Below are 18029 nucleotides of genomic sequence, written 5' to 3'. Positions count from 1 at the left end.
ACTGTCTACCAGAAGAATGGCTAAACAAGCTGTGACACATCTCTATAATGGAATGCTACTCAGCAATTAAAACAAAACAAAACAAAACTACCAACAGGCACAACGGTATGAGCGAATCACAAAAGCACGGTATGAGAAAGAGGCCAGGATTGAAAGTGCATTCAGTGTGACCCAAACTTCAGTGACAGGAACCACGTTAGTTGTGGCTTTTAAATGAGGGAGGGTCACTGGAGAAGTGGGTGGCTGGAGGGCTGAAATGTTTTCTGTCTTGACCCAGGTGGTAGACACTTTAAAATTTATACACTTTATGCAAGAATACCTCAATGGCACATACGTTGCCACTCAGCTTTTTAGTAAAATCCCAGGTGAAGAAGAAAGGGAGTCTTAAAGGGTAGAGGTGATAGTGTTTATTGCAAATGGGTGGCCTCATTCCCCTAGTGTAAGAGGCTTCCAGAGCCCAAACTGCACAAACTGGGAAAGCTGTTCTGCTTCTTCTGGGAAAGGGGGCTGGGAGGTTTGGGGTGTCTTGCTTCTGGAGCCCAGGGAATGCTCTCCAGGCTCACTGAAGGACCCACCGAAGGGTCAGGACAGCAGACACTGCTGGATGACCTTCAGAACTCAGGGCTAGGGGGGCATTTGTTCTCTGGTGGCCTTATGGCTTGGTGCTCTCTGAGCAGGAAGGTGTGGAGCTGAAGCTGAGGGGAGAGGCCCAGGGCCTGAGTTGAGGCAGGTGGGCTCTAAAGTATGTGGCTTCTGAGATGGACTCAGAGAAGATTCTCACTCTCTCCTTAGACAATTCCCCCAAAAAAAGCCCCCAGCAATACACCAGTTTTATGAAGGCAAAGCAGAGAAACAGAAACCTATCAGAGGTGGCCCACAGTTGAACTCTCTCCATCTATAGTTGTCAGAAACTGGACTGTCCTCTCCTCACTCTCCATCCCATAACCCGCTACGCCATGAGGCAGGTATCAGAGAGGCCTTGTCTGTCTGTCCAGAACATGAGATCTGTAAGGCAATTAGGCGGTGGGGTGGGGTGGGGCTTCCAGTTCCCTGGCTGTAGTCTCAAGTGACAGAAGCTCTTAAGTTCATGAAGGGGAGCAGACTGGACAGGACCCGAGGAGGGCAGGCTCAGAAGTTCTCATAATGATGCACGAAGTGGGCCTGGTCCTGCCTGTTGACGAGCTGGCAGGCCTTCTCCACGTTCTTGGTCATCCCTGGAGGACCACAGCTGAAGACTCCAATCTTACGTACCTGTCCACAGAAAGGCATGTGCCCTGGGGCCTGTGTGCCAAACGCCCACTGCCTAGGGAGGTCAGCACCTCCAGCATGACCACAACAGTCAGAGATCTGCCCTGGACCCTGGGAAGAGGCTAGGGCTGGGGGTAGCAATAATGAATCTGGGAATTCTCTGCTTGGGTTTGAGCTGCAGGGAGCTTGAGGGCCAAGATGAGAGAAGGTTCTGGGTAGGAGGTGATGGACCTACCTGTGGGTGGACTTCCTGCAGAGAGTTGAAGAAGAGCTCGAAGGGAGGGCGGCCGAAGTGGGTGACAGAGCGTAATCCCGTGAACAAACTCCGGTTCAGCACCTTCTGGAAGTGCCGCTCACAGATGTACTGGGGAATGGAATGGGGATAGGGGAGAAGGTCGTCGCCAGGACCAGCCCTTGGTCCTGACGGTGGCCCACCTGCCCCGCCTGGCTGGCCCTGGCCTACCAGCATGGTGGTCCTGAGGTCAAACTTCTCAGCCAGCTGGGTGATGTAGATGTGCACAGACACCAGGTCCTGGCGGTCATTCTCCTCCACCTCCCGGATGATGTCAGCCAGCCACTCAAACTGCCGCTGGGTCCTCGTCACCCAGATGAAGTAGATCTGAGGACACACACGGGGGCTCAAGGCCGGCTTAGGTCTGGATCCTTACATTCTGAGATGCTACAAAGTCTCGGATGTCCCGTATAGAGCAATGCTCTGGTCTTGGTTTCCAATGGACACACGCCAGGGGATCTGTCTTATCTCTTATCTGCCCTCAAGGTTTGGCACCTGAACTTCCAGGTGTAATGGTCCCCACAGACCCTGCGGTTGGACGTTGGACGCCAGGGGTGCGCTGCTGTGATGCCAGCACTCCCGTCAGGCCACACATTTCCCATGCAGGGTGGAGAAAGGGTACTCACCTTCTTACAGAGCATCTGGCTGCCCAAGGATGATTTGAAGACCAGGTCTTTGAGGATGGAGGCAAAGGGGGTGACTCCAATGCCCCCTCCTACCAGCACTGACACCTCAAATTTGTGCCACTCCTGGTGTCCTTCTCCAAAAGGTCCATCAAGGTACAGCTGCAGAGAAAAGAAGTAAAATTAACCTGGCCCTGCCCCAACTCTTGAGATGACCAGAAATGGGGAAGAGTAACAGAAGTTGGGGATAGAGCACCTCAGCAGCCTCTCAGACTAGCTTGTATCAGGGCAGAGGGGCCAGGGACGTTCTCAGGGATGGGCACCTTTGGGTATCTGGCACAGGTGTCACCCGTCGGGGATGAGTAGATCTCCCTGAGGCGGGTGGTCCAGGGTCCCACAGCCCGGATGTGCAGGCTGAGAGTGTCCTCGTGGGGCGCAGAGGTCAGCGTGAAGGGGTGGTACTCATTGGTCCCCAGACCAAGGCAGGCAATCCGCACCCACTGCCCTGATTTGTACTCAAAGCCCTGGGGCCGCTGGAACTGCAGGTGGGTCACTCCTGAGGGGGTCGTAGTATGAGAAGAGCCTACATCAGAAACTGGACCTGAAGACTGACAGGTGCCTGTCCTTTCTCCACTGCTGCGGCCCATAGGGTCCCACACAGCCACATGGTCTAGGCAGATGGTACCCTGGTGCTGAGAGTAGCTAAGTCTCCTGGGTAACACAAGAGTTGGGCATCTCTGACCCAGCCTGGTGTCTCTCCTTCCTCACCCCACAGAGGGTATAGCACTGCTAGAATAATAGCCTACAGGGTGAAGGGCTCTTCAGATCCCAAAGTCACCACTTGGGTGTGACTTTCATCATGGGAAATATCTTCACACCATAGGACCAACACACTTTGTTACCAAATCGTAGTTGGATGCTGTTTGTTGCCTGACCACAGCTGAGTCTTGGGCTTACTTCTATTTGTTGAAAAAAAAAAAGGTGAGCAAGATTTGGAGAGTAAGGAAGGCTACTTTAACTTTATCCTTAAGTAATCTTAATTGAAATGAAGCTGAAATGAAATCAAATTCTCTGCGGGTCTTTTTCTCTTTTTAAAGATTTGTTTTTTAATGAAGTTTATATGTTTGTCTGTGTGTAGCTATATGCACATGTGAGTGCAGGCGCCTGTGAAGGACAGAAGAGGGCACTGTAGTCCCTGGAGCTGGTTGTGAGCTGCCTGACATGGGTTCTGGGAACTGACCTCAGGTCCTTCAGAAGAGCAGAAAGTGTTCTCGACGGCTGCACTATCTCCTTCGCCCCTTGTCTGCAAGTCTTGTGAGGAACTAAGTATAACCCTCCTTAGGATGCTATTTCTATCAGAGAATCTTCAGAGCCCAGGGGTCCTCAAGAGGATGTCAGAGGTAGGGGTCAAGTAATCTGACAAGCTCCCACCACGGCTGCCCAGGTCAGACCAGGCCTTACCTGAAGGCAGCAGCTCAGCCTTCACCACACTGATCTCCACCTTCTTCCGGCTCAGGCTCACCAGCTTGTCCCCTCCATAGATAATTGCCGGGACCAGGAAGTAGATGTGGAAACTGGGCAATTGGATGAGGGCATAGCTGCCATGGATGATGAGCTGGAAACATGGCCAGTTAGTATAGCACCACCCAGCCAGGCCCGGTGCTGCTGGCACTGGGTCTGGTCTTGGTAGATGGGCTGGCATAGACCACAGTGTGGGCTGTCAGATCTCAGAATCACAGTCCTTTAGTCTAATTCTTCCTTTCCCTCTTTTGCCCTCCCTTCTTTCCAAGCTTCCCCCTCCAAAGGCCCAACCCTGCCCAGAGAAGGCCTCACCAGGGCATAAAGCACAACATAGAGGTGGTGGGTCAGCCAGAAGCCCCGGAAGCTGCGGCGGCGGAAGTGGTGGGAGGCGAAGACGTACATGATGGCCAGGACCAGGAGCAGGAGGACTCCTGTCATACCTGGGGGCAGGAGGACAGGGTCAGTGTGGATCCTCAGAACCTCATCCTGAGCTGACAGTACAACCCCTTCTACCCAGCTTCTGCCCTGCTCCTTCAGGGCTCCAGAACACCGTATCTATAGGATGCTGGAGCCGAGGCTGGTCTGTGAGAAAGGGGCCTATGGCTAGTACAGACTGGTGAGTCTTCAGGAGGAGACAAAGGATGTGGTACTCGGTTCAGATCCCGCACACAGCCCCACTTCTTACCTGGAACTGTCTCAAAGAACCACCAGTAGTACTTTGGGGGAAGCTTGGACCTGTGGGGTGAAGGCACAGTGAGTCTCTGGCTGCGGCGGAGCCAGGGCGTTTCCCACCGCCTGATGCTGCCCCTGACTCCTGAGGACACCAAGCTTGCACCGAGATGGCTAAGGGACCTTTCCCAGGAACACGGTGCCCACTGTCAGTTCTAGCTCTGCACCAGGGCGGCGTTTCCTGCTGCTCTATTCCACATTCTCCCCCTGAAGTTGACCCTTGCCTCCTGGAGCACTTGGTCCATTACCCTTGAGATGAGCGAGGACAGGGGCTTGTGTTCTGTGTACAGCAATGCCTAGTGCACAGCAGAAGTGTTGAACAACCTCACCTATCTGGAACAGCCACGCTCTCTGGCACTTGAATGAAACACCCAGTGCGTGGTGTATAAACATTTGTCCAGTGAGTGAGTTGGATGTATATATGGGAAAGAGACATTGATGTCATCTCCTAAGGTTCTTTCCTGGCCAATCACAGACAGCTTCCTCCCTAGAGGGCAGGGAGCTTTCCCCACGAGGGACAGCTTTGCACCTTCATGCACTGAGGAGCTGTGCTTCTATGACCCATCTTTCTGTCACACCTGTAGGCCCGCCCACAGGACCCTAAGGGTGTCCCCTGAACTGACCCGTCATTCACAAAGACGTTAGGGAAGACGCAGGCCATCAGGCTGAGGGGACTGACCGAGAAGATGTATATATTGACCGCATGGCCAGCACTGTGCAGAACTGAAAGAGACATCACGTCAGAGATCTTAACTGGGACCAATTCCACGTCCATCCCAGGAGCCACATACCAGCCAGGACAACTGCAGCCATAGCAACCCAGCGATGGAAGTCCACCGCGGCGTCGAAGGGGATGTAGCGGTTGAGGAAGGTCTCCCGCAGAAAGGTGATGAGGTTTCGGCACATGGTGAGCAGGATGTAGGAGAACATGAAAGAGATGCTGGCCGCCGTGCCCCTGGACAGGATGATGCCCACGTAGGTGGTTTCCTCAATGTCCGTGGGTGGTGAGGCAAAGGCATAGTCTGGGGGCCAGAGTTGAGGCAGATCAGACAGGGTTCTGGGCCTGAGTCAGCGTGCCTGGGCTCTGCCATCCAGACCCTGAGGTCTGGGAAGGTATGGCGTGTTCCCTGCCCACTGCCCACAGGCTGGCGCTCTTACAGTAGGCGCGGTCTGCGAACAGGCCCACGCAGATGGCTGAGAAGATGGCGACACATACGATGTGGCGCCGGTAGTTCTCCACAAAGCGCTTGAACTGCCTTAGCTTCTGGGCCAGGAAGCCCCGCTGTATTTTCTCCTTCAGCGCCTCTGTGTACAGCCGGGGAGAGGGCCCCACTACCCTGAGCAGTGATAAGACGGGGCGCTGGTAAGGAAGGGGTTCCTTGGTCTTCTCTCAGTGCCACCGTGAATGAAGATCTGGTCGCCATGAAGGATTGGTCATAACAGTGGAAGGACAAACAGCCCCCTCTCCCCCAGACCTTTACTCCCATTCTTAGTTGTCCCAGACAGCTCTCTCTCTTCCTCTCTCTGCACCCCCATCCTTTGCTCTCTACCCTGGCCAACTTCTGCACCCAAGGCAACAGAAGCCAGTAGGCTTCTTACTGCCACGACAGCGGCGCTTTGAGCTAGGTGTCTTTCCTGAAGACAAGTTTAGAGGCTGAGTGACACTCCAGCTCTCCATGTGTGGCCCTGAGGAAGGTCAAGGAGCCACTACCTCCCTAGTGCCCTGTCTCTCCTGCTACAGGGCAGTGGTCCCCTCCCTGACTCCACAGGAGAGGATGCAGCGGGTTTCCTGGCCTAGAAGCGACAGCAGTTCAAGTGTTTCATGGGGAACTACCAGTGTGGCATCATGTGTGTTGAAGAGAAGGAGATGTGAGGTGGTGTATCAGGGTTCAGAGACCCTGAGACTTCTTTCCAAGAATCCTTGTACTCAGGAACCTAGGAAATACTCACTTTTTGCCAAACCTCTTCTTTAAGACAGTGCTTCCCAGCTCTGGGGTTTCTAATTCAGGGAGTGTCAGTTCCTGGGGGCAGGAGCTGAAAAATAAAACAAACAAACCTGGAACCGTTTTCTTTTGATTGCTGCAGCCAGGAAAAGAACTTCCACGTCAAAGTTGGGATCGAGTCCAGGGAAGGACCCCAAGGTCAGGTAGGGACAAAGCAGAATGAGTAGCTACATTCTGCCCATCTGTCCTTAGGATGACTCAGGCCCGCAGTGGTAGGGAGGGAGCCACGCTCTTGAACAAGTCAGGCTGTAGGACACCATCTGAGCTGACACCGACCTTGCGACGCGGGCAAATATCTGATCAGCGCTGATCAGCTAGCTCTACCTCCTACATGGATCTAGCCAAAGAGACCACCCGGTCCCTACACACCGGTTCCCAGGAGTCCGGGTGATGAATGAGACTCTACAGCCGCTGCTGTGTTTAAAAATGTCCGCAGCATCTGGAAATGAGAACGAGAGCCTGGATTGGCTTCTCCGGAAGGGCAGAGGGTGGGGTGGGAGACTGCCCTCTTCTCCTGGGCTCTGGAAAGTCTGCCTCAGCATTTGGTAGCGACTTAACCATGTCCAGATCTCTGGCTTCAGCCCCATTTTCCTCCCTGTACACATGGAGGACCCATCGTACACAGGGCAGACGGTGTGGTGACTGTGCAAGGAGAAAGGGGCCACCCTCAGGGAGACAGGACTCTACATGTCCTTTGCAAAAAGCAAACAAGGCTGCCTCCTCTGGCCAGATACACCCCAGGACAATGCCCATGGCTTGTCCCTTGTGTATTATACAAAGTGAGCAACGTTGTATAATACACAACTTGTCTCTGAATATCCATGCTGAGCCCAGTACTAAACACCAAGGTGCTGAGCTCAGTCCTAAGCACCGAGGGACTCAGAGGGAAGAAAATGAGACCCGGCTTGTGTCTACCGGAAACTCCGCTTGAAGACTCATCAGCTTCCTGACCCTGAGTGTTCCTTCCACGCTCACACACCTCCAGCCCCGCCCTTGACACAGAGCTTCGTGAACCGGAGATCGCTGTCGTGGTCCCGCAGCATGAAGTGGAAGTCCTCCCAGGTCAGCTCCTCCTTGTCCTGGAAGCCCGACTCCCGGAACATGGACTCCACCACCTCAGCCAGCTGGGCCTTGGACAGGCAGTTGTTGGAGATCTCGATGAAGGACCTGGAGGAGGACAGAGACAGAGGGGCTACCATCCAGCAAGGCCAGGCTTGGGCAGGTGTCTGGATTCCCTAATGTGGTTACTGGCAACCTGGGCGCTGGGGTGTGTCCATTCAGCCTGAAGCTGACACTAAGTCTTATGAGGTTTTGGCCGCAGGCTCAAAGGACCTTGACTGCTTAGAAAAAGCACCCCTTCCCCTAAGAAATGAAAACAGCTACCAATGGGAAGGGAGAACACCTGCTACAGAGATGGCCTAGGCTAGACTGTGTTCCCCTCTTGTGATGGGCTCCCTGCTGACCCCGAGGAAGCCCACCCACACCCATCCGCCCCTGAGCCCAACTTCTGCCATCCAAAGAGGTGTTCACACCCACCCCCACTACAGCGTGGGAGGGGAGTAGCCACCCGGTGGCTGCCTCCTTATGCCAATACCCTAGGGCGTGTGGAGTACCCCCTCAGGCCCAAGTCTGAGGGCGCCCACAATGCCAGCTGCAGTGACAGCTCTTCTCAGGCTGTGCTTTGGGACAAAAAGCATGTGTGCGCAAGGCCAGGCAAGCACTGTCACCATGCCACAAAGCATGCCACAAAGCATGCCACGGAGGCAAGGCAACACACACACACACACACACACACACACACACACACTCTTAATTATAGGATGAAAAAAATGGGAGCTGCCATTGATGATGAGACCTCCTCCTGGATGCCCTAAAACACAGTCAAGACTGGACCAGTGGTGACACGCTGATGAGATAAGGTCTGTAGTCATTTTTACTCTAAGTCTACGCTGGGGACTGAAAAGATGGCTCAGCAGTTAACACGCTGGCTGTTCTTCCAGAGGACTCAGGTTCAATTCCCAGCACCCACGCGGCAGCTCACAGCTGTCTGTGACTCCAGTTCCGGTGGACCTGACACCCTCACATAGACATGCATGCAGGCAAAAGAGCAGTGCACATAAGATAAAAAGAAATAAATGAAACCTCTAAAAGAAGGAGAGGAAGAGGAGGAAGAAAGGAGAAGTGGAGAAAGAGAAGGAGGAGGAGGAGAGGTGGTCTGTATTGGGCTGGGATAGTCAGGAAAAGGGAATGCTAACATAAAAGGATAGACACACTAAAAGAATCTGGGCCGCCGTGCTCTGTCTATTTGCTCTTGATATTTCACTTTGTCTTTTTCAGTGAACTATGTGCCAAATGCCTACCTGTTAATCTCAGCGTGGGAAAAGCAGATTCAAGAATAAAAGAAGAGATATGTCTTATGGTGCTGGAGAGAGGTTGTTGCTATGGTTCTGTCCTTGGGAAGGAGCAGGTGTAGATTCTCACAGTCTTTATTGGCATTTTAAAACTAGGGTGATGTTTCTGGCAGTTTTAGACAGTGGCGATACGGACCCTGCTAGGGGCAGGGACCTGGGTAGGTGACCTTTTGAAGTTGAGTTCCTGAGAATCCAGGATGCAGTGAATACTACTCAACATGAATGGCCACTCAGCCACTTGTCTGCCCTGCTCTGATCCGATTTGCTTTTTTGTTTAAAATATCAAGATATTTCAGGATTGTACCGCATCATGGTGAAGAACTCGTCCTTGGAGAGGAAGCCATTTGCATCCAGGTCATACATGGTAAACATCAGGCGGGACTTATCCTCTGGAGAACCTGAGAGAGAAAGGGGATCCAGGCAGCATCCTTGCTATCAAACTTGTCCCTAAGACTCTCTGCTAACCCCAGCCCATACCTTTCATGAAGACTACCAGGATGTCCAGGAACTCCCGGAAGGATAGGTAGCCATTGCCATCCTTGTCGGCCAGAGAAAACATGGACTCCACAAACATATCCTGGGGCTTGAGGCCCAGGGAGTCCGCAAACTCAGCTCTGCTCAGCTCACAGGTCAGGGCCTCTCGCACTTGCTGGGATGAGTTCAGGGGCAGAGTCCCCGCGTCTGCCTGATTGATGTCTAACACCTGCATTTAGACAGGCACAGAGAGGGAGAGAAGGAGGTAAGGCCTGGGATGGAAGCAATTCAATGACCTCATATCTTCCCAGCGTGCGGTTCAGAAAACCTACTAATGCTTAGATGCCCTGATTCGGGCCTCTGCTGTCCTGTAGTGGGGGGTCAACTGAATCTCTGCAAGCTTTCTGATTTTTCTCTGGACCCAAGCGCCGAAAGCAAAAGTACTGAAAGGGAAAGTGAGCGGCAGGGAGCAAAGTTGGGAAATGAGCAAATGAATGAATGAAAAGAGAAAGAGCCTGTCCTAGAAGCAGCAGATAGCAGCTCTAACGTGACAGTAAAGGGCTGAGATCGTGCGAATTCGGATAGGACTGCCATGCACCTAGAATCTGAACCCCGTTGATGTACAGAGAACCTAAAACCAACACGTCACTGCCATTTATTTAAGTCCGTAACTACCAGGTACTTAGGCTAAGCACCGTCTATAGAATAATGTTTTTCAAACTCAAGTCTGTATCAGCGTCACCTAGAAAGACTTGTTACAATGAAGCATTCGGGGGCTCACCCCAGAAAGAGCTCTTTATTCAGTCTGTTTGGAGAGGATCCTAGGAACCAGCATTTCTAACAGTTTCCAAAAGAGTTGGCACTGCTGGTCCAGAGGTACCGTTTGAGAAGCCATCGTGCAGATGATCTCCCGGCTCATTAGATGATGAAGCGGGGAATACAGAGACAAGAACACACGACGTGCCTAAGGACCTAACCGAGGCTGTCTGTCTCTAGCCTACAGTGTGAGACCTTAGTTCACCGACATGAGAACCCATCCAGTTAAAGCTGGCTCCACCCTCTGTGCCACGTGTAAGTCATGGCACCTGAGCAAAAAGGTGTCTGAAGAAGATCTCCAAGATGCCTGCCCGCTGCTGCTTGGTCACGGCCTTCCTGAATAGCTCCTCCTCATCCATCTGGGCCACGTGGAGACGTGGAGCCCAGCCGACACAGTGATCCTGCAGCAGCTGCACAAAGGCGCCTCTCTCCTCTTCAGAGTTAAAGAGCAGCACCTGTGTGGGAGAGAGGCCCCCATCGGGTCTGGAGCTGGCTCTTCTGAGCCAGTCTTGCTTTGAAGGACCTCAAGATGAGGGGAGAAGAGAAGAAGGCTCTTCCCTGACCAGCCAGGCTGTGGCCAGAGAGTGGCCTCAGGGGGTCGGGTGAGTCTGGGAGCTCCTGAAAGGAGGCCCCTTCTCTGGCACCAGCCTTCCCAGGGACCACAGCTGAGATGGCTCACTTATGAGAAAGGGGATAGGTGTGACAACAGGCCCCAAAGGGAGGCAGGATGAGCTGTACCAGGTCGTACTCCTTGGGGATCTTGAGCAGCAGGGTGCGGCAGCCACGGTTGCTGGACAGGACGAGGTTGACCTGCTGTGGGGGCTGCAGCTGGATGGTACGGAGCAGGGTGAGCCGTCTGTCGAGGACCCTCAGACACCTGTCTGGGAACAGCTGGAGGGTGACAGGATAGCTTCCCTCCTTGGGGCCTGGCCACTCCATCGCTGAGGAAAAGACAATTGTGCATGGGGGCTCCGCAGAGGCCTCCCAGCCCACGTCCTTCTCTGATCTGAGCAGTTCTGCTGAGCCTGGCTTCCATCAGGCCCCACATCCCTTTCCCTCCTCCCGTTCCTCAGGTCCCCCTCACCTGGTATTCCATCGCTGGCTGGCTCCTTCCTCAGACTCTCTTTGCTTTTCTTGTGTAGTTTCTTGCGCTCTCGGTTCCGGAAATGAGCCACCACCCCGGCAACAAACAGACTCACTGAAGAGGACAGAAGAGACCAGGGAGAGGGAGGGAGAACCCTTTGCCTTCAGCTTCAGGAGGAGCTTCAGATACTGCTCCTCAGTCCCCAAGGCTCCCTGAGCTCAAGCTACACAAAGGAACTAGCCCTTCAAGCCAGCAAGTAATGGGGTGGCAGGGACTGTGTGTGTGTGTGTGTGTGTGTGTGTGTGTGTGTGTGTGTGTGTTGGGGAAGGTCTGGGCCAGTCTGTGAAGAGGATGAGGCCTTAAGAAGAGAGATGGAGAGAGGCAAAGCACTTACCTAATGGGAAGCAGCAGAGAGCCACGATGAGGATGCCATAGCCAGCACCACTGCCCTCAAAGTAATCGATCACGGAAAGGGGTACACACTCAGGCAAGCCTTCGGTTGTGAGTTGCTGAGGCTGCGGGCAGGGCGCACCTGAGGGAGTCACAGAAGTCTGAGTCCAAGCGTCCTACTCCTTGGGTAAGCCCCTTCCCCTGTCTCAGGAAGGACCAAGTATCTTCTCCCATTCCCAGGCCTCCCTCTCTGGAACCTGTTCCCCTCAAAAGACCTCTTCTCTATTTCATTCTCAGCATCCATCCCAGCTCGATTGCTAGGGATAGCCCAAGTGCCGGCCCATGCTGTAGTACAGGAAGCCATTTACTCACCTTCCTGCCAGAAGAAAACGTTGGGCTGCAAGGCACTGGGGTCCACGTTGGAGACAGCTACCAGCACATCCCGCAAAGTGGTGTTTCTGATTTCTGCAATCTCCTCCTCAGAGAACAGCCTAAATGGGGGAAAGGCCATCACTGGGTTAGGAAGGAGCTTTCAGTCCTCCAATGACCTCAGGGCCAAGGACTCATTGAAGAACGAGACTGGAGGGAATGGAAGGGTTCTAGGCCCCTGGGGCTATCTAGGGTCAGGCAGAGGGTCTGGGGTCCCAGACCAAGGTGAATCCTGCGGCAGGGCCCAACCAGGCCTTACCCATTTCTGGTGTTCTCAAACCAGTAACGGTCACCATCCCGTAGCCTCACAAACTGGTCCAGAACGATGGTGCTGAATAGAGGTCCGGGGTTCCCATGGCTCTCCAGGAGTCCACCCAGGAGTAGTTCCAGCTGGGATAGGTCCTGGTTGTACAGAGCAGCTGTGGCCTCCAGCACCTGGAGCACCACGGGAGGTAACAGATGTGTGTGTGTGTGTGGACTCACCAACAATATCAAAAATGGCAACACTGAGGATGACCACTTTATACATTTTTACGTAGATCAAGTGAGTTCGTCTGTGTAGAGTAATTGAAACAGCACTGCCATAGAGAGTTTTAGCTGCTGTTATCTTGTGTATGTGTGTGTGTGTGGGGGGATATTTCATGTTTTTGCACTTAGATGCCAGAGGTTGACAGTGGGTTCCTTCCCACCTTATTCTTTGAGACAGGGTCTCTCCCTAAACCTGGATTGAAGGAATTGACTGACTAGTAGGGTTCAGGGTTACTCCTGTCTCTAGAACTGGGATCACAAGAACATCCCAGACTGTTTATGTGGGCGTTGAAGCTCTAAATTCAGGTCCTCAAGCTTCTGTGATAAGCCTGTGAACACCCGAGCCACCTCCCCACCCCCGGCTACAGTTATTATTGTGTTGTTGTTATGGACCTGGGGTTCTACTTTAGGGTTGAGAGCACTCCAGTTCTTAGGAGGCTCCAGTCCCAAGGCCAGCAGCGCCTGGCTGTAGCTGGGCAGCCCCATGTCTCGGCCTCGTTGGATGCTGCTGGCCACGTAGTCAGTACGAGAGAATCTGTCTGGGCCGGGCCAGTAATCTGAAAAGAGACCAGACTTTGAGTCGGTCACCCCAGCCCTTCGTTGCACTGCAGCCTTACATCCAGCTGTCTAGAATGCCCCCTAGCCCCAGTCCCCAGCACTCCTCTACATGACATCAGTGACCTTGTCCGGTGTGGAACCAGTGTCACCATGTGCAGTCAGGGGCCAATTTTCCTAAAAAAGGCTTTCTGGGACTCAAGATAATTGCTGATACCAATCAAAAATTCCCTTCCCTGTATCTCCCAACTTCAAAACAGGACTGGATAAGAACCCTTAAGACCTAAGTAAACACCAGAGATGGTGTTCACTTGTTTCACTTCCACGCCCACCGTCCTGGGGCATAGTCGACTTAAAATAAAAGCAACGTAAAACTACACACTGAGGAGGGGGAGCTCCGTCTGAAGTCTCTGAGCAGATCCCTGTGTGTCTGCGTCACGGGTACCCTAGGGCTTCCTGGTGACTAACCCAGAAGGATCCCCGTCTTCCAGCCCTGACTCCCCACTCTCAGCTCACCTCTCAGGTCTTCAGTCACTATCCTGTCCTCCAGCTCCGAAATCTGGGAGGCCATTCCCAGGAGCAGCTGATCCACTTCCTGGGCACTCTTCAGATTGGGGTTCTGGAAGGAAACATTACACTCAAGATTTGAACCCTGGGCTATAGTATCCCTGCAGGACAAAAGGCCCTCAGTCACTCTCAGACTTACATCCATATTCTCTCTCTCTCTCTCTCTCCCTCTCTCTCCTGGTGTCTCTCTCTTCCCCTTCTCCTCCTCCCCCTTCTCCCTTTCTGTCTCCCATTTCCTTTCCTTTCCCCTCTCTGTCTCAGTAGATTGCTTCTGTCTTGAACACCTGGGTTCCAGCAGTTGTCCTGCCCCAGCTAGGACAGAATGCACACCGCCCTGTGCTCAGGCATTTCCTGACTGGCTCCAACGATTCTCCGCAGATGGTTCCCCCTGCCTTTTACTCCCTACTTGGAGCACCACTGCTCAAGAACCAAATCGCTAACTTTTCCAAGCATTTGGGATCACTGACTTTGACCCTATACCCTGACCCTGATCCCATGCTAACCTCCCGAATCCAGTAGCTGTTGCAGACCCTGAGAGCTGGAGAGCTGCCAGAGCCTTCCTTGGGGAACTTCCGGAAATGACAGCTGGAGTTTCTGAAATGGGGTACCAAAAGCACAACAGGGGAATTCAGGGTAGACGCTAAGACGGTGAGTTGAGTGTTTCAGCAGCTAGACAACAGTGAAAGAAGACCCATGAGCTTTCTTGAACATTGCTGGGGGTTTCAGATAGCGTGATCTCTATGGTCTCTGGGTGGTAGGAGGTAAGACCAGTTGCCAGACACAGCCCAGACTCAGCAACCAAAATTCTGCTGTTAGGGGAGCTGGGAGATTTCCCATGGAGCCCAAACCTCCCACCCCAGAGTTTCTGCTTCCTTTCTGGATAAAACCGTGGAGGGATGTACAGGCCCCAAGCCCCAAGCCCACTCATCTACCACCTACCTCCAATATCGGGCAGCCCTTCCCTTACCTCATATAGACCCCAGGGGGCACCATGGTGGAGAAGAACTGTTCAGAGGCCGCCACAAACTCTGGGGAGATGCTGGGGTCCACGAAAGGGTTGTACCCTGCACAAAGATAGGTGCCTCACCTCACACCCTGGTGTCACACAATCTAACATTTTTACTTTTATGGATCTTTAGCTTAGGTATACCCCCCACAATTCCTCTCCCTTTACCCGAATACTCTGGGGGTGTCTTCTGCAGGAAGCTGGGCAACCATTGGTATAGAGCAATATTCTGAGAGTTAGAGGAGGGAAAGAAAAGGTTAGACTGAGCCTTTAGGGAAGGAAGACTTGGGTGCAGGGATGAGGACCAGGCAAGGCCAGCTGTGGGGGAAGGAGCAGGTGACTAAATTATAACCACAAGCAAAAATCACCATATAAACATTTGCAGGGGCTTTTCATATTTTGAATATATTCATATGTATGTATATGTATATACATTCATATATACATATATTGAATATATTAATATATACTTATATACATATGTACACATATATGTATATGTATTCAAAATATGAATATATATACACATACATATGGGCTTATAAGGAAGAGGCGTTGTCCAAGAGTCTCCCCGGACCCTGCACACAGGTGGACAAGGGGCAGGCGGCATCACTCACCTGGTAGGTGGCAATGACCCTCTTGCGGGCATGCTGGAACAGCTCCTCATCCCCCCAGTGAGGGTGCTCCTGAGCCAGCCTCCTGGCACACAGGTTGTGGTAGCGAAACCACAGCAGGCCCAGCGCCTGCAGGAAGGGGTCCCTGTTCCCGAGCTGGGCCCCGAAGGCTGCATGCACGGGGGGGGGTGCAGGGCACAAGATGGACAACAGCATGAGTCAGGGGAGCCCAGACCCACAGGCAGACCCCGCCCCCAGCAGCCTGGGGCCTCCAGCCGTGCCCCTCCTGCTAGGACCCCGCGCTCTCACCATACAGCCCCTGAGGCCCGCCCTGCCCCGTGGCGGGGTCCGGTGCCATCCACATGAGCAGAGAGTTCTGCGAGTCCCGCGGGAAAGCGGGGTCGGGCCCGGAAGCCAGCTGTCCTCCAGAGAAGCTCCTGAGCGCATCGCTCCAGGAGTGAGAGGAGCCATAGATGGCGCTGCCGTCCAGCCAGCCGGTCACCTGGTTGGTCTGTGGGGACAGGCATGAGGGTGAGCAGGGTCAGGGGGACCAGGCAGGGGCCAGCTGATGGGAGAGAGCCTAACCCTGCCTGGCCTTTCCGGCCAGACCCCAGGCCACCAGCGGGTCCAACTGCAGACGGCCTCCAGCCTGCCTGGCCTCACCAGGTCCCGGGGGTTGCTGGGGCTCTGTCCGGTCTTGCGGTCCCAGCGGCTCCTCTGAACGGGCAGCACCACATTCCCGCGCTTGTCAGGGTCGAACACCGGGTCCCCACGAGGGATGTGGATGTTGAGGAACTCGGCTGGGCAGCCTGGCTTTTCCACACTCACCAGGTCCGAGAGGACGTGATAGCCTGAGTTAAGAGAGCGAAGGGTTCAGCAAATCCTCCGATCCTGCTCTGCTTGGGGCCGGAAAGGCCGCTGAGTTATAAGGGCGCAGAGGTCAGAGGACAAGCCTGGATCTGGCGTGCAAAAAGAACGTAGCATCACCCCCTCGTGAACATGCCAACGCTGTGGCGAAAAGCAAAACCTCATCTCCGTGTGGCAATTGCCAGGCTTGAGGGGAGCAGTGACAGGGCACCCAGTTCCTAACAGTTCTAGGGGGACCCAATGACACTTACTGGTTTGGAGTAAGGTGTAAGAGAAAGACAACCTCCCCCTCCCTCAATCACACCCAAGTCTTCAAAGATGACGGCAGAAGCTCTTCTTGGAAAGTTTTCTTTTCCTGTGAGTCGCGGTGGGACTCAAGGGTCCTTCCGCTGGGCGCTCAGCGGAGCTCCGGGAGGGCCTCCTGCTTTCCACTTTCTACACTCACCAAAGAAGACCCCCAGCACGGTGCGATTGTGGAGCGACGGGAGTCCTGCTCTGCCTCGAGTGACAGCGTCGCTTAGCCGGCGAGGGTTGGGCAGCAGCGGCTCCTCCAGCGCCTGATAAACGCCGTCGGCGTAATGGGCAGGCACGAGGCGCTGCAGTCGAGAGCCTGGGGGAGGCGGAGAGCTGAGCTCGGTGGAGGCTTCTGCCCCCCCCCCCCCCCCCCCCGCCAAGAAGCCCCAAACCTGGCCAGCCTCAGCTCTCAAGCCCAGGGCTTTCATTGAAAGGATCTCCCCAACCCTACCCCTGCCCCCCACCCCTCAGAACAGTGATGTGAAAGCCATCTGGCTCCTCTTCTCCCCTCCCCCCAACCCTCGCCTTCCCGAGAGCGGACCCCAGGACTTACCAGCCGCGCCTAGCCGGTGGTACTTGAGGTTGTTGAACCAGCCGTCATAGCGCTGCACTTCCCAGGGCAGCGAGGACGCGTCCTGGCCACCTGTGGAACAGAGAGGGAGGGAGGGAGGGAGAGAGAGAGAGAGAGAGAGAGAGAGAGAGAGAGAGAGAGAGAGAGAGAGAGAGAGAGAGCCTTCCACTAAGCGCTAAGCTCCCGGAGACCCCTCCATAACCCGGCGGCCTTAGCTTAGCATCCTTCCTCAACCCTCCCAATCAACTCCATTTCCAAGGCAGTCAGGACTCTTTCGTCTCACTCCCCCCCCCCCCCCCCCCCCCGGTCAGCGATGGATCAGCCCTTCAACTGCCTGAGTGTCTCCCTTTCCAGCTTCCACGGGACATTGCTGACCCCTTTCGGCCCTTCTACTTACCTGCTGGACCCAGGGGTCCGGTCAGCAGCGCGCCCAGGAGCGCTAGCGTCCCGGGGCTGGCCGGAAGCATGCTGTCCCTGCAGCTTGGAGATGTGGCTCGGTGTGGACACACGCTCCCCCAGCTGGCACTGGAAGGGGAGTACCTTCACGACGCGCTTTCAGGGACAGCCCCAAGCGGTACTGAGGTTCGTCCCCCCCCCCCCACCACCCCGACCCTGCCCGGGTGCTGACTTCAGCTACGTGAACATCCTGGGGAGGGGTCCTTTGGGGCGTCTGATCTCTACCAGGATGGCCTTAGCCTCCCGGGAGCTTCGTTCCCAAATCGACTCCTCTCATCCCAGGTTCCCCACCTACTGCTTCTCCGGGGTGGGGGGGAGGGGAGATTGAAAGGGGGGAGATGAGGCTGGCGACCTGAGAACCAGGGTCCCGCAGCCAGCCTCCTCCTCACCTGCGGTCGACGTGCGTGCAAAAGGGCTAAGAGACCCAGGCTCCGGGGTGAGGCTCCTGTCAGGCTCCAAGTCTTCCGTGTTCTGGGGAGCTTTGGTTCCTTCGCTCCCTCCCCTCTCCTGGATGCTCTTCTGCCCTTCTCCCTGAGTCCGGTCTCCAAGGT

The 18029-nt window shown here is 54.4% G+C and overlaps 1 protein-coding gene across 1 annotated transcript; it reads right to left on the bottom strand.

Annotated features, from left to right (window-relative positions):
* Nucleotides 1-17489, bottom strand: Duox2 (dual oxidase 2). Its single transcript, XM_060372167.1, has 33 exons — nucleotides 17420-17489; nucleotides 17005-17094; nucleotides 16603-16767; nucleotides 15954-16141; nucleotides 15600-15801; nucleotides 15294-15460; nucleotides 14845-14905; nucleotides 14638-14734; nucleotides 14174-14264; nucleotides 13620-13722; nucleotides 12942-13105; nucleotides 12280-12455; nucleotides 11964-12082; nucleotides 11596-11733; nucleotides 11202-11315; nucleotides 10856-11058; nucleotides 10387-10572; nucleotides 9305-9530; nucleotides 9132-9225; nucleotides 7396-7583; nucleotides 6786-6855; nucleotides 6364-6447; nucleotides 5572-5750; nucleotides 5205-5435; nucleotides 5037-5136; nucleotides 4370-4419; nucleotides 3997-4124; nucleotides 3625-3778; nucleotides 2487-2719; nucleotides 2167-2325; nucleotides 1712-1867; nucleotides 1484-1612; nucleotides 1-1251 (listed from the first exon to the last, which is right to left on the bottom strand). Exons 1-33 carry the CDS (start codon nucleotides 17487-17489, stop codon nucleotides 1129-1131), a joined length of 4638 nt encoding a protein of 1545 aa, XP_060228150.1. The 3' UTR covers nucleotides 1-1128.
* Between the last annotated feature and the right edge of the window lie 540 nt (nucleotides 17490-18029).

Source organism: Meriones unguiculatus, chromosome 18, assembly GCF_030254825.1.
Source record: "Meriones unguiculatus strain TT.TT164.6M chromosome 18, Bangor_MerUng_6.1, whole genome shotgun sequence".
In the NCBI taxonomy this organism is placed as follows: Eukaryota; Metazoa; Chordata; class Mammalia; order Rodentia; family Muridae; genus Meriones; species Meriones unguiculatus.
This window is presented reverse-complemented; position numbering and strand designations above follow the sequence as displayed.

Excerpts from the sequence above, each read along its gene's own strand:
- Duox2 (XM_060372167.1), bottom strand. The coding sequence starts at position 17,489 with ATGCTTCCGGCCAGCCCCGGGACGCTAGCGCTCCTGGGCGCGCTGCTG. Across the intron at positions 15,461-15,599 it reads CGGGCCTCAGGGGCTGTATG|CCTTCGGGGCCCAGCTCGGG; the intron begins GTGAGAGCGCGG and ends CCGTGCATGCAG. Across the intron at positions 5,137-5,204 it reads GGCTGCAGTTGTCCTGGCTG|TTCTGCACAGTGCTGGCCAT; the intron begins GTATGTGGCTCC and ends TGTCTCTTTCAG.